The 15,962-nt window shown below is 46.0% G+C and overlaps 1 protein-coding gene and 1 pseudogene across 5 annotated transcripts in view; one reads left to right on the forward strand and one right to left on the reverse strand.

Annotated features, from left to right (window-relative positions):
• Positions 1-15,962, reverse strand: part of Slc44a3 (solute carrier family 44, member 3) — a 76,175-nt gene that overhangs the window by 43,383 nt on the left and 16,830 nt on the right. For all 5 annotated transcript variants that reach the window (NM_001439428.1, NM_001439429.1, NM_001013914.1 and 2 more), the window contains 4 exon segments: positions 7,617-7,803; positions 8,445-8,569; positions 10,266-10,355; positions 11,807-11,967. In NM_001439428.1, coding sequence (NP_001426357.1) covers positions 7,617-7,803; positions 8,445-8,569; positions 10,266-10,355; positions 11,807-11,967 — 563 coding nt within the window.
• Rps26-ps10 (ribosomal protein S26, pseudogene 10) lies at positions 14,155-14,538 on the forward strand (annotated as a pseudogene).

Consider the following 15,962-nt stretch of genomic DNA (forward strand, 5'->3'; position numbering starts at 1 on the left):
ATCTGTCTCTCTTTTAATGACACCATTCTAGCTAAATGTGCTCCCTTCCTGTCCCCAGAACCCTGTCTTCTTCATGGTCCTCTACTTGGGATATTCTTCCTTCCCTAAGTCAGCCTTGTGGCCCTCTACACTGCTTTCAAGTTTTTGTTCAAGTGTCTTTTGTTCAACCCTAACCCTAACCCAACCCTAACCCAGCCCTAACCCTAACCCAGCCCTAACCCAACCCTAACCCTAACCCAGCCCTATGGCCAAATTAAAAAGTTCCAGTCTCCTCGGGTATTTACTGTTCTCCTTTCCTCTTACCAACTATTATAGCCATATATATATATATATATATATATATATATATATATATATATATATATATATATATTGTGTGTGTGTGTGTGTGTGTGTGTGTGTGTTTCTCTGTCTTTTGAATAACGAAAACTGTGTTGTCCATGTGTTTGTTTCTTTTTGTATTTTTCAAGACAGGATTTCTCTGTGTAGCCCTGGCTGTTCTGGAACTCACCCTGTAGATCAGACTGGCCTCGACCTCAGAGATCTGCTTGACTTGTCTCCCAAGTGCTAGGACTAAAGGTGTGCACCACATAACCCGCTGTGTCTACATATTTTAACAGGATTTTTAACTTACAGTAAATGCTGAATGAGTGGATAGATGTGGAGATGGACAAACAGACATTCTTTAAATGACATATTCTATTTTTCAGTTTTAATTTCATGTGCATGAGGGTTTTGTCTGCATTTATGTCTGTGTACCACATGTATGCCTGGTGCCCACGAAGGCCATAGAAGGTATTAAAAATTTCTTGAACTGCAATTACAGGTGCTGGAGTCACCATCTAGGCTAAGAATTGAACCTAGGTCCTCTGGAAGGAGCAGAGACATTGTTCCAGTTCCCAGCATATTCTATTAAAGATCTTTGAGATAACTCTCTAAGATCTCTCTGAATAAAATTTATCAAGTTACATAGCCTTGTTGTTGTTGGCAAGTTTTAAAGCTTTTTTTTAGAGTCTATAGTGGTACACTGATCATTGTGAATGGTGGATTCTTAAGGGAGACAGACCAGCTGGGTAGGACAATTTTCAAAAAGGAGCAGACACCATCCCAAAAGACTCCATTTTCTAACATGTTCTGTATATTTTCTTGGAGATTTTTCAGAAAATTGGCCCACGGGTCCTACTGACTCTGGCCTTCTGACCCTCAGCCTGGCCTCTGCCTCTGCCTCTGCCTCTGCCTCTGCCTCTGCCTCTGCCTCTGCCTCTGCCTCTGCCCTGGTTGTAGGGCAACTAGGGAAAATAAGAGGAAAATTCCATTGTCTTGAATGTCCAGCAGACAATTACCCACTCAGATATGGCATACGGAGACAAGGGACAGAGAAAGAAAAAGGTGTCCCTTGTGGACTGCTGTCTATCTGCAGGCAAGGGCAGGCACAAGACAAGGGGAAAGCCTGTGATTGGACAGTGGAAAAGGAAGGCGGGCTGAGTGCAGAGAGCACAAAGAGACAGAAGGAAGATGGAGGAAGAGAAAGACGATCTAGATTCCAAGTGGCTTTAAATAGCCACAGGCAGCTATGAGTATCTTATAAGGGATGGATAATTACAGAACAATTTGTCTTATCTAGGTGGGCAGTTCATATCAATATCAGTTTGCTCTGAGTTCATATATATATATATATATATATATATATATATATATATATATATGTACATGGTGATTGAAATGTGAGGGTTCACCTCACCAGGGAAGTACTGCTGCTGACCTGGTGGCCTGGGCACTATAGGAAAGCAGGTCAAGTAAATCATACAGCCTCAGGGTTCTCGCCCTGTTTGAGTTTCTGTTCTTACTCCATTGTTTTGGGGTTTTTTGTTTGTTTTTTTAAATATTTATTTATTTAATGTATGTGAGTATACTGTAGCTGTTTTCAGACACACCAGAAAAGGGCATTGGTTGTGAACCGATGTGGTTGCTGGGAATTGAACTCAGGACCTCTGGAAGAGCAGTCAGTGCTCCTAACCGCTGAGCCACCTCTCCAACCCTCTTACTTCCTTTAATGATGGACTATAGCCTGAAAGCATGAACCAAATAAACCCTTCCCATGCCAAGTTGCTTTTGGTCATGGTGTTTTATCATAGCAATAGACATCTTAACTAAGACAACAGCACGCTTTCTTTATAGAACTGAGTGTTTTGGGACATATGATATATTTACCCCTTTTGCTGAAATAGACTATTAACTTACCACAATATTTCAAGTACTCAAAAGCATACAGTAGGCACACATAATATGTCTCCAGAGCTAAGCACATAATGGACAATGAGTATTTGTTGGAAGAAGCAAGAATATGAAAACCATGCCCAAGAAATACTTAAGTATGCATGCCCAGGGATCTGTAGACAACCATCTAAGAAACAGACTACTAGAAACAAGTTCAAGAATACCTAGCTTCTGGTTGGGCAGTGGTGGTGCATGCCTTTAGGTCCAGGCCCTTGTGGGGCTGAGGCAGGTGGATCCCTGTGAGTTTGAGGCTGGCCAGTCTACAGAGCAAGTTTCAGGACAGCTGGGGCTACAGAAAAACTCTGTCTTCAAACAAACAAACAAACAAACAAACAAACAAACAAACACCTAGTTTCTGAGACAGTTTGTGGTGGAGAGCTGGGGAGAGTTGGAAAGGGAGCAGATTCCAGGACAGATAGCCCTGGAGCAAGGCACAGAGTGGGGTCAGCTTTTCTCTGCAGCGGTGAAATGACCCGCACTTCTGAAGGACAAGGGCTACTGCTGCCTTTCTGACTTCTCTCTCACCTCATGTTCCTGCAACAAGGTCAGCCACCTGCAGGCTCAGTAAAACCACTTCAATTATCTTCTACATCTCTGATACATTTCTCTGATACTATGTTCTCAAGTACGCCAAGCATAGCAGAGGTGGGGGGGGGGGGGGACACAAATTCTGCACACAGCTTAGGCTAGCGTAAGACATTCCTACTCCGTGCTAATTCCTACCATCAACAACAGATGGTCCCGCATTTGCAAGGCAAAGCTCTCCTTCAGTTCAGCCTCACATCATTTTTCTGTTGAACCAATGCAAGGGGAAAGAAGAATTAATTCCCCAGGGAATCTGAAGCAACCTGGATCCCAGATCCTTTGAAGGGAAACCCTGTGTGAGCCTTCCAAGCACAAGCATTAGAGGTTGTGATTGCCCCTTTCAGCTGGGGTGTGGACTTGGAGGTACCTGCTTCTCCCCACAGTGGGCCTTTTCTAGTGTTGTCCACTCTGGGCTTCTAGACCACCTTAGTGCTCACTGGCCACCCAGACCATCAGACCTCTTTTCTATTCTCATCAGCCCCTGCTGGATAGCTACATTGTTCACCTTTTGTTCTATTTTGAGTTTTGGTTCTTATAGCCCAGACCTTGTGTTTTGTTCCTCCAGCTTTAGCCTCCCGAGGGCCAGAGTGAACAGATGTGCACCACATCAGTCATCTCTATTTTGTTGGCAAGTCCCAACAGACAATAGATGTCACCAATGCTAGGGGTGTTCATATGCTCTGCTGAGAAGACCCTCAAAAAGCCAGTCTTGTGAACTAGTTAACAGATGAATGAAGACGCTTGGGAAACAGCTGATGTGAGAAAACATGACCTGCCAAAGGTCACTATATTTTTTTTTCACATTTTTAAAAAGATTTATCTAACGGGGTTGGGGATTTAGCTCAGTGGTAGAGTGCTTGTCTGGCAAGCGCAAGGCCCTGGGTTCGGTCCTCAGCTCCGGAAAAAAAAAAAGAGAAAAAGAAAAAGAAAAAGAAAAAGATTTATCTACTTGGGCTGGAGAGATGGCTCATATGCATAAAATAAGTATAAAAAAGGTTTATTTACTTATTATATATAAGTACACTGTAGCTGTCTTCAGACAATTACAGATGGTTGTGAGCCACCATGTGGTTGCTAGGAATTGAACCTAGGACCTCTGGAAGAACAGCTAGTGCTCTAAACCCCTGAGCCATCTCTCCAGCCCCCACATTAAATTATTAACTTATTCAATCATTAGCCCCAAAGAAAACTCACAAATATTTACCTGCTCCCCTCCCCAGGACACACAATTTCAGTGTGGATCACAGGAAAATCCCGTCCTCTTATATCACTGCCTGAGAGGACATTAAAGGACACAAGGAGGCACTGTGCACTGCCCGCCTGCATTCTCTGGTGAGCATCCTTTCCTGAGATGTGGAAGTCGCTCGCCCTTCTCAGAGGCACGGCTGGGGCATCTTCTGAGAGTCAAACATTGATGCAGTTGCTGGCCTGCTTGGCTCAGGGCCGAGCCACTGACACTGGACGAAGAGGCCTTGGGGAACAATGGGAGACTGTGCTCTTGGGCAGCCATGAGTGTGAGCCGGGAGGGCAGGTGGTAGCTCTCTGTGGTACCTGCTCTTCTGTGAAGCCCAAGATCAGCTTACTTGGAGACCTACATTCGGTTCTAAATGCTCAGTTTTCCTTTCTTTCCCTTAGGCTCCCCTCATCCACGTCAACTGAGCTCTTGCACTGACAGAAAACTATCATGTTCTGATATCACTTGGTGGCTGAGGGGGAAAAGGCTGCTTTCAACCAAAGAATGACCTCCTGCCTTCACTCTGGGGCCTGCGGACTGAGGCTCGTAGCTCTCTTGTTTGGGCCCACGCAGGAGAACGTCACGGGATGCCAAACTAGGAGCTCAATTCCAAGTTAGTGCTGTAATTCCATGATGTCACTCTCAACTCTCAGGATTGGGTCTCTTCCTTCTTCTCTGGGACCAGGCCCTTTCCTCACCTGCACTGAGCCTAGCTTTGCTCTTTCTGTGTGTGCTGATATCCTGGCAATTTCCAGCCTATCCTCTTGCACAGTGGGGTGGGTGCTTTGTTCATGAAGTGAGGCAGGTAGTGGCAGGGATATAGGTGTCATTCGAGAGAGCTTCGAAGTCAAGAGAGCCGTGGCTCATTCTTGCTGCATGATTAGCAACTGATGAACTATTGGATCTGGCTTAGAATTGGAGAAGAGCAGACAAGTTACAAGGGGGTTGTGGTGCTGGAGAAGGAGAGCATAGGAAGTTGCCTGGTGTGGAGTTAGCTAAGGGCCTTTCAGCACAGAGTTTGTTTCTTCCCTTTGCGTGCCTTGGCCACCACCCTGTCTTCTCACAGATCCGAGACTATCCTGAGCTAGAGAAAGGCTCTTGAGTCCCCCTGTAATACAGACAGGGTAATAGACCCTGTAAATTTTTAACTATGCATGGCCGGCCAAATGGAAACTACATTTCCCATCCTCCTTTGCAGATAGGGGTTATCACGTCCCTTGGATCTGCTCACTGCAGGTAGGTAGTGCAGCTGTGACCTCTGAGAGAGGATGCTCCTATTCCTTCCTGTCACTTTCCTAAAGGCTAAAGTGAGACACAGTGGTTGGAGCTCACGTGGCTCTTCCAACTATGAAGTGGCGAGGAAGAGCTGAGATTGTGACCTGTGAAGGCACAGGGGTCTTGGGTATGTTACCTTACTTCTTCCAGCGTTCTCTCCTTTCTAGACAAAGTTCATTCTGATTTTTTATAGTCTGTCTGTTTGACCAAGGTTCTTCTCTGGGTAGTTATTGGTCATTCACCGAAGGCCTTCAGAGGCCTCCAGCAGAAGAGGCTGCTTCTTACCACATCTTGGAAGCTGGATAAGTATGTCTCTGAGGGCTGCGACTCCAAGGAGCCTGTGCTCATCTTAATTCCGAAGAGCCACTCAACTTCAGGGGAGAGGGAGGGGAGCCAAGTTCACTAAGAATCCAGTATACTGAAGTTGTGACATGAGCCTGCGGTCAGTACTACAGAATTACCGAGAGCATGTACTTTGCCTCACAGAATGGAGTAAATAAGGGAGAAGACATGACTGAGAACACATTAGGGAATCGCTCCAGCCGTGTTGCCGTGACATCGACCCCAGCTCTTGGCTGTCTGGTAACAGGCTCATAAAGGCAACTTATTGCTTGTCCTTGCTGCAGGGTGTGAGTTGGGCCGTCACCAAACCAAAGAGCGGAGTCAAGCATTTTCAGGATGATCTCACTGAAGGTGTGGTCAATTGCTAGTCTTTGAATCGTTACTACCCCGAAAAGATGGATGGGCTTCAGCTAAAGATAAAGGAAGGTCATCGGGGCTGGGGATTTAGCTCAGTGGCAGAGCGCTTACTTAGGAAGCACAAGGCCCTGGGTTCGGTCCCCAGCTCCGAAAAAAAGAACCAAAAAAAAAAAAAAAAAAAAAAAGGAAGGTCATCACTGAGCAAGTTGTTTCTTCTAGCTGACGTGTGTGTGTGTGTGTGTGTGTGTGTGTGTGTGTGTGTGTGTGTGTGTGTGTTTATGGAGGTCCACACGTGTGTAAGCAAGCACAAGCAGAAGCCAGAGGCCAGCCTCAGCTGTTACTCTGCAGGCACCATCTAATTCGTTATTGAGACAGTGCCTCTCATTGGGCTGGAACTTGACGGATAGGACATGATCAGTAGGCCAGGCTATCCACCAACCAGGGAGTCTCAGCTCCGACTGGCTTTACCTCCCCAGTCGGGTTCTGGTGATCAAACTCAGGTCCTTGTGGTTGCAAGGCAACCCCCTAAGAGACTGCACTGACTCCCAGCCCGCTACATTTCCTCTGCACGGTAGGACTTCCTCAGAGAAGGCAACAGCTGAGCGACACGCCTGGCATAGGCTCTCGGCTTGGTTTCAGATGGCACTTTGAATGATACTGACGTAGAATGTAAATACCCTATGGGGAGCATGACAAAATGTATATCTTTGTATCCGTGACCAATCTGTCTGCTTGTCCACCTGTCCATCCACCCATGTACTTTGTCCTGCCCCAAGTCAAATAAAACGAGAATCTCTGATTGTCTGGTCCACATAGTAATGCAGTGAAGCTGATTCTGAGAAAGAGTGGTGTGGAGAAGCAGCCTTGGGAAACAGCAGGAGAATCGAGGATACATTGTTGCCTTTCACAATCCTAGCAATTCAAACTTAGCAAAGAACTCGTTTTTAAACATAAGCTGGCCTTGCTGAAAATAACTCACTTAGCAGAGTCTACCCTGGATTCTGTCATCTGTGATGCTAGGAGCTGGCAAATCATCCTGGAAAAGGTTTAAACCTGGAGACTTTTCTGTTGTTTGTTCGATTGTTTTGAGACAACTTTTTATATAGCCAAGGCTAGCTCAAACTTCCTAGATAGCCAAGGATGACCTTGAACTTCTCATTTTCCTGCCCTCACTTCGGGAAAGCTAGGATTATAAGCATGTGACATTTCATTCCATTTATAAGGTGGTGGGATTGGTCCCAGGCTTTCATGCCTGCTGGGGAGAGTCTCTACCTACTGAATTATATTCTCCAGCCCCAGATTTGAAGACATTTACCTGAAGTCTTCCTATTGGTTTTGGTTCGTGTTATACAGCTTTACCTAAGTGTTTACCTAAGTGACTGAATCTATTGTCTCATGAAACCCAGCTTTTCCGAAGCCAATACCAAAGAGTTCCCCCAAGACAGATGCCCTGGCTCCGTCACTGTCCCTACCAGATGCCTCTGGTTGCACAAGAGATTTGGTGCTCACAGGAATCGGCTGACCATGCTAAAATGGTGACGCTTACCTGCGGTTCCCAGACTCAGCAGCACAGCCACCCAGAGGACCCAGAAGAAAACGAGGATGGCAAATGTCCACAGTGGCTGCAACAGCAGGAAAGGACATCTGCTGATTGCTTTATTTGTGACTCGGAGAAGCTCAACCGTCAATTTCACTCTCTTTCTGAGGGTGAAAATCAGGGCCAGGAGAACGACCTGGTGAGAGAGGGAGGACGGAGTGAAGGGATGCACCAGGGTGAGGAACTGGGCGGGGCTGGACAGGAACGCTGTAACTGTCTCGAGCAGTTCTCCTTGAGGACATTCACCACTTCTGTTATAACTGAAATGATACATTCCTAACCACTAACCGAGCCCCTACTATGTACGGGTCCCTGTGTGAGATCCCACAGTCATAATCGTGAACGAGGCCTGAGACCTTCCTAAAGGAGCCAGCCAGAGTGGGAGGAGGTGAGACTGAGGCTCCTTAAAGCTCAAAAGAAATCTATTTTTTCCTCTTCCTCGTCAAACACTCAGAGACGGGTTAGAAATAGGCAAGAGAACATGAGGTAAAAGGTCAACGAGTACATCTCAAATCTGCTTGCTATGGCATCTTGACTGGGTTTCCCCTCTCCCCATAGAAACAGTTATAAGTCCCCAGGTCCAGGAAACCACGGCCTTCCACCCATGCATTGCTTAGCCTTCTCTACAATTCATTCCATGGTCAAGTCACTTGGTTTGTCTCTATCACCCCTAACCCCTCCATTCTAACCCCCAATTCTCTCCTTATCTACCACAAATCCTTTGACCTCAGCTCTCTCCGGAAACAGTTCTCCCCAAGGTTGCTTTGGAATGCTCACTGTCACGACGGTGGTGATGACAGCAAAGGCCAGCATGCACTTCATATTCTCCTTTTCTGTGTCCAATTCTGTACTGAGGTCATTGGTGTAGTCATAATACAGCCACCAGAAGACACCACAGACAACTAGAAAACAAAGCGACAGCAGACTTGGCACATGTCCTGAGATATCACACTCACACACACACACACACACACACACACACACACACACACACACACCAATATAACCACTCAAAGTCCAGCCTGAGCCAGTAACAGTGTTCAAACAGTGGATCCTAGATCCTCAAAAGCTTTGTAGCCCATCACTTATGTCTGGGTGATCTGGAGAAAGCCAGGTTAGCCCGCAGAGAACCTGTCTATCCTGGGGTAGCTCTGGTCTTTGGCAGACACAGGGACCTAGCCAACAGGATGAGTCAGAGAATGATCAGGAAGGGATGGCACCAAACAGAACACCATTTACTCTAAAATCTAAAGTGTTCACATAATGTCTGCTGGTGAGAGCTCTGGGGCTAGGGAGCTGGAGGCTGGCTTTGAACTCACAGAGGTGGGTCATTTAAACAGCCCATGGAAATAATGTTATCAGTGTCCCCCTGTGAAGACACACTGATGCAGCAAACACTCTGCATTTGTGCAAAGACATGACCTTAACACATTACTGTTGTAACTCTCTCCCCAAAACTCCCAGGGATATTCACAGTCCATTGACTGGTAAGGAAAGAGTACACAGAGTCCCCTGGTTTTTGTTCCTTCTCTGCCTTGCCCCGCAGATAGGCCAGAGCCTTTGTGTGATAACCATGGGTTCTCTCAGGCCCAAGGGATATGTGTAGCATAGAATAAATCCTTCAAAATGAAATTTTAATAAAAAGGAAGTTTGAATTTCTTCAGTCTCCCTGCACCAAGCTTTTTATATTTGTTTGTTTGTTTGTTTTGAGACAAGGTCTCTCTATGTAGCACTGGCTGTCCTGGAACTTGCTATGTAGACCACACTGGCCTTGAACTCATGGATATTCACCTATTTGCCTCGGCCTCCCCAGTGGTGGGAATAAAAGTGGGCATCACCACGACCAGCTGGAATTCTTCCTTACAGTGTATATGAGTACCAGAAAAATACATTTTGGTCTTGTTGTTCGTTTGTTTGCAGCTCTGGGGATTGAACATAGGGTCATGTACATGCTTGGTAAGACTAGCACTGAGCTGTATCTGCAGCCCAGCGAGATGGGCTCCAGCACCACTCAGTTAGCAGGCTGGTCTCAGGAGCTACACAGTGGGGTAGAATCAAGGCTAGATGGGGCATTAACTCTTTGGGAGGCAGAATCGACTCCCATTGTCCTTTCTGGGCCTGGATTTCCTTATATGTGAAAGGATGAGTCTAGACTGTGTCCCCTTTTAAGACTCTAGTTAGTTAAACAAGAAAACCAACTGTGGTGGTTTGCATATGCTTGGCCCAGGAAGTGGCACTATTAGAAGATGTGGCCTTGGAGGAAGTGTGTCACTGTGGGGGTGGACTTGGAGACCCTCCCCCTAGCTGCCTGAGGATGCTCAGTCTGTTCCCGGCTTCCTTCGGGTGAACATGTAGAACTCTAAGCTCCTCCTGCACCATTGCCTGCCTGGATGCTGCCATGCTCCTGCCTTGATGATAATGGACTGAACCTCTGAACCTGTAAGTCAGTCCCAGTTAAATGGTGTCCTTCATAAAAGTTGCATTGGTCATGGTGTTTGTTCACAGCAGTAAAACCTCAACTAAGACACCAACCAACCTTTAAATTCTATACTTAACAGAAAGGCATTCCAGTTACTTAGAAAGAATAGAAATACTTACACAGCAATCCCAGAATGACCAAGGAGATGATAATGTGGACCAGGAGCGTTGAGATGAATCGGAAGGTGAACAACATGGCCAGAGACAAGGCTGGAAGGTAAGCAAAGCACATGAAGCCCTAGGACAGCAAGGGCGGAGGGCAGCTGGGGAGGAAGGGTGCTGAACAGCAAAGGGATCAAGCCCAGAAGAGTGACCACTGACAGGTTTGCTCAATATCAGGGAAAACTACCAAACACCAAACACAAAGGCAAGCTATACCCAGGGAACTCGCCTAGGCCTGTGACACATTCACTCTGCCATTGAAAGCAGGTTCTGAAAAGGCTAGCGTTCTTTGAAAGTTTAAATAGTTAAAGATAAATAAGTAAATGAATTATTCCAGGGGCTGGAGAGATGGCTCAGCGGTAAGAGCACCCGACTGCTCTTCCAGAGGTCATGAGTTCAATTCCCAGCAACCACATGGTGGCTCACAACCATCTGTAAAGAGATCTGATGCCCTCTTCTGGTGTATCTGAAGACAGCTACAGTGTATTTATATATAATAAATAAATAAATCTTTAAAAAAATGAATTATTCCATAGTACCCAGAAATTATATTTTCCCTACAAGTCCAAATTAACGATTCAAAAATCAAGTGTTTTGTCTTTGGTGCTGGGCTATGTATGGTTCTAACTCTCAATGTTCTCATGAAATCTCAAAGAAAAATGCCTCAACAATGAAAACAATCAAACTTATAAAAGTATTTATTTTTTCTTGAGATGGGGTTTCTCTCTGTAGCTCTGGATGAACTGAAATTTGTGCTGTAGACCAGGCAGGTCTCAAACTCAAAGATCTGTCTGCTTCTGCCTTCCAAGTCCTGGGATTAAAGGCATGCACAACCATCACCCAACACAACTTAACTTGTAATTATTAAATAAACTGGATATGTAAGATGTTGCATTTTATTTTCTAACTGTTGGGCTTTTAGCGTGTGGGGTTTCTGAATATTTCTGTGACTATGAACACTAATTCTCCCAAATAAAACAAGGTATTGCTTATAGATGCGTCTGTAGGGTGGGTACAAACAACAGGATTTGGAATCAGACCTGGGTCAGAGTCTCAGCCCTGTCAGTAACGCTGGGTGTTGCATCCGATACCATCAGGGATACTCGCTCCTACCCTTCCCCACCCAGCAGCCTTCTGGTCTAAGGGATCAGTGGAAGGCACATGGGCCAGCAGAACCAGTGTCCCCAGATACTCATACTTGACATGGCAAATACACGACAGTATTTATTTGCCTTTCTCTTAGGTAGAGTTAACAAAAGACAGGAGCGGGGCCAATATATTAACTCAGCTCTACACGGTAGCTTCCTGGCTGAGAGTCCACTGGTCTTCTGTTCTTCCAGCCCCCTGTCTATACCTGAACCTTAGAACGGATGTAGAAAGGAAACAGATCAGCTCTATACTGAAGTCAAAGCTGTCGAGTTTCATTATACTTCGTACTTGAGTGCTAGAACATTCAGCGTTGGACACACAGTTACTAGATAAGATCAACCGCGAGTTACCGAATACAAAGGCACACAAGCCGAGGATGGTGTCTCTTCCTGCCATGATTCCACTTAGAATCCGATGGAGAGCGTCGGCATCGTTCAGCAAGACCGATGCAAACAAGGAATAGCACTCGGGGGTCTGAGGGATGCACCGGTTAAATAAGGGGAACGGCTTGCTGAGAAGAGAAGGCAGAATCCGTGGTAAAGTGCTTCATTATTTCTAAGAAATGTTTATATTAAAAATTCCAACCTCCCCAAACCATAAGCTCAGAATTTATAAAAAGGACTTTATGACCAGTGACACGGCTCAGCAGGTAAAAGCACTTACTTGGCTCTGAAGATGATCAGGATGTCATTCCCTGACTTGCACATGTGTAGTATAGTGTCTGCCCCACATATGCATGCTTGACTACAAGCACACGCAAACACACACACACACACACACACACACACACACACACACCACACACACACACACACACACACACACACACACACACACACACACACACAGACAACTTAAATAGTAAAAAGTTTAGCAGCCTTCTTACAAAGCACATGTTAGAAAGATAGGCAGCCAAAAAAAAAAAAATCATTGTTTTGCTAGAGTGATTGCCTGATACACATGATAAGAAACCAATTAAAAGAACCTACAGAGGGCTGGAGAGATGGCTCAGCAGTTAAGAGCCCCGACTGCTCTTCCAGAGGTCCTGAGTTCAATTCCCAGCAACTACGTGGTGGCTCACAACCATCTGTAAAGAGATCTGATTCTTTCTTCCGGTGTTTCTGAAAACAGCTACAGTGTACTCATATGTAATAAATGAATAAATCTTTAAAAAAAAAAAAGAACCTACAGAAGCCCAAACACTAACAACCTCCCTCTCTGTCTCTCTCTCTCTCTCATCTTTGTGTGTGTTATATGTGCATGATTGTATATATGTTTACATGTACATGTGCATGTGCTTCTGTGGGCACATGTGTGTGTAGGTCAGAGGAGAGATATTGTCTCCCTCTCTCATTCCACCTTCTTGAGACAGGGTCTCTTCATGAAACCTAGAGCTCACCAGTTGTTTCGACTGGCTGGTCAGTGAGTGCTGGATCTTTGTCTCCCAGCTCAGGGTAATACATGCACAGCCCTGTGGCTAGCCTTTATGTGGGTGCTGGGGATTTGAATTCTATCCGCACACTAGAGCAGCAAGTACTTTACTCCCTGAACTCTCTCCTAATCCCAATAATTGTGGGACCATGAAAGGCAGCCTGGCTCCTGGTTGAGCTAAGGCTTGAACCCCCGGTAACCCTGAAGGAATGGTAGGTGTTTCGACTGACTCCTAGAAAACCAGGCCCCTGTCACTAGCCACAGCCCCTCCACAGGTAGAGGATGTGACCACATCCTCAATCAAGATCAATCAATGGAGATCAAGATAGATCTCCATTTTAATGAGGTACTTAAGGGCCTGGAGGCTTAGCCCATAACCTTTCCTTCCCAGACATTCTTCCCTGCAAAAAGTATTTAATCTCAGGCCTACCGTGAGAAGGGGGTATGGTTTTACTCATCCACTTTCCACCATGACAATAAATGTCTTAAAACCATGGACTGCGCCTTTTCACCGCAATCTGCCTTGGGGAGCCATAGAGAAGACCTTCACCTATCAGAGTCCTTGTCTAATTTCCCACAGGCCTCTCTGCACTCCCAGCCATGACCACAGCAAAGCCAAGCCCAAGCCTACAGCCCATCAGCCAAAGGACTCCTCTCCTGTTCCTTCCCATGGGACCAGCTGGAGCTCCCTCTTTCCCCCTCCTCCCTGGGCTCGCAACCCCAACTCTGTTCTCAGCTTTTCTGTGGCTTCCAGTGGCCCCTGGATGCCCAAGAGCCTAAGAACCCTACAGCCTGGCCTCCTTGCAGACCCGGAGACCTCCAAGCCAGCTCCAGCTGTGTCCCGTGCCTCAGATTGCCCTTCCCCACCCCCAGGGTGGTCAACTTCCTACATCCTGCCTTCCTAAGCATCTGAGCCCTGTGGTGGAACAGACGTGGGGACACCCCCACCCCCATAACCTTACAAATAATGACATTCCTTTAAGGAACAGTTCGGGGATGGACTGGGTCAACCAAAAGCCACACTAATGACAGTAAAGACTCTCTTCTGTCCTCTTCAGAAAGTGAAGCAAAGCTTGTGATTTGGACCTTCAGTCAGTGTGAAAGCTAATCTTTTCTGGGATCCTCTCTCTAAAATGTAAACACACATAGGAAGATCTAAGGAATCTTCAGGAACCACAGATACCTTCCTAGGTTCTTCCACTGCCCTATGGGCCCTAAACAGTGGGGATAAGACTCTGAGGCTAAGAAGTGTTAGATTGCTCTCTTTCAAGTCTTGGCTCCAAGATGACCATAAAAAAGAGAAACAACAGTCATGCCAAAAAGGGCCGAGGCCATATGCAGCCAATTCGCTGCACGAACTGCGCCCGGTGCGTGCCCAAGGATAAGGCCATTCCTTATCCTTGTTTGTCGTTCGGAACACTGTAGGAGCTGCTGCAGTCAGGGACATATCTGAAGCAAGCGTCTTCAATGTGTATGTGCTTTCCACGCTCTATGTCAAGCTGCACTACTACGTGAGCTGTGCCATTCATACAAGGTCGTCAGGAATCGATCTGGTGAGGACTGAACACCCCCACCATGATTCAGACCTGCTGGCGCTGCACCACGACCTCCACCAAAGCCCATGTAAAGAGGTGATTTCATGAAGGCAGAAAGAAAAATAACCTTGGAAAAATAAAACGGAAGTTATACTTAAAAAAAAAAAGCAGTGTTGGATTATTTCACAGATTGTTGAAAACCAGGCAGCCGCCATTTTGTGAGATGTATAAAGAGGAAGCAGGGAGACAAAAGAAGAGCTTCTGAAGCTCCTATTGAAGTCCAACATGGACCTGTGGGAGAACCTTCCTTGGGTGGTCACACTATTATAAGAAGAGTTCTTGAATCACCCAGTAGTGATTTAGCAGAAAAGTAATACAACAGGAAAATTAAAGTTGAAGTTTTGAAGGGGTAAAACATCACATGGTTAATTCTAGAGGGACCAATGGACAAATCTTTCTTGTGCGGAGCCACTGAGTACAATTCCTCGCAGGCAACCACTGTTTTTAGTCTCATGCACTTTATTTTAGAGACATCTGAAAGCCAATGGAAATGTGATATGGAAATCCAAATGGAAGTTTGCAATTGACCTCAAGATAACAAAAATTATACTTGAAAAAAGAGGCCAGGCTGCACCGTGCTGAGCTGGCCAAAAACAAAGGCAGGAGGGGGGCGGGGGATGAGTTAGCCTTTTCTTAATGCCAGCATCCACATCAAAGGCATAAAAGGGTTGGAAGTTGATGAGAAGAGCGTTTTGAAAGATAAATGTTTAATTTTGGAATAATTTTAGAGCTTCGGAAAAGCCTTAAAGCTGGAACAGAGAGTCCTGTGTACCCTTCGCCTGCGCTCCCCCGATGTTAATGCTTTACGTGCCCACGGCACATTCCGGAGGGTTCAGCCTTAGCTTTGGCAGTGTGCAGTCAAGGAAACTACAGCTTTTGTTTTGATTCTGTCATATTCCACCAGTGTCCTTTCTCTGTTCCGGGCGGGATCTAACTCAGGACATCAAGTCATATCTGGTTATCATGATCCTCTTTGGTCTGTAACAGCTTCTTGTTTCTCATAACTTTACCATCCCTGAAGATTCTCGGTGGCCGATTTGCCAACTTCCTCTCCACTTGTAGATTTTCCCTGCTATTCTCTTATAACTAGACTGCTGTTCTGGGTTAAGAGAAGGCATCGCCGTAAGATGACATGCCCTTTTCGTAAAACCCCATCAGCGAACTTAGCCGGTCTGGCAAACGTCACTGTGAATTGCCCTTGATAACTTCATTAAGGCTGTTGGTGTTTTTCACTCTCCAGTCTTTGGCAATGGGTCCCTAAGGCTTGCTTGCTCTCAAGGGTAGGAAACTCAAGTCCTGCCTCCTACAGAGAGAAGTATTTACATTATCTGTGACTATTTACTTGTCGATCACAAGATCAGCCTACCCCTTTCTCTTCCTGTCCTTCTTACCCTCTCCTCTCCTTCCTGCATCATTTCTTTATATTCTGGAGCGTGTCAAGTCAGGGCCCAGGACCGGGGAGGCAAAGGCAGGCAATCTC

The sequence above is a fragment of the Rattus norvegicus genome, chromosome 2 (genome assembly GCF_021556685.1).
Source record: "Rattus norvegicus strain SHRSP/BbbUtx chromosome 2, alternate assembly SHRSP_T2T, whole genome shotgun sequence".
NCBI lineage: Eukaryota > Metazoa > Chordata > Mammalia > Rodentia > Muridae > Rattus > Rattus norvegicus.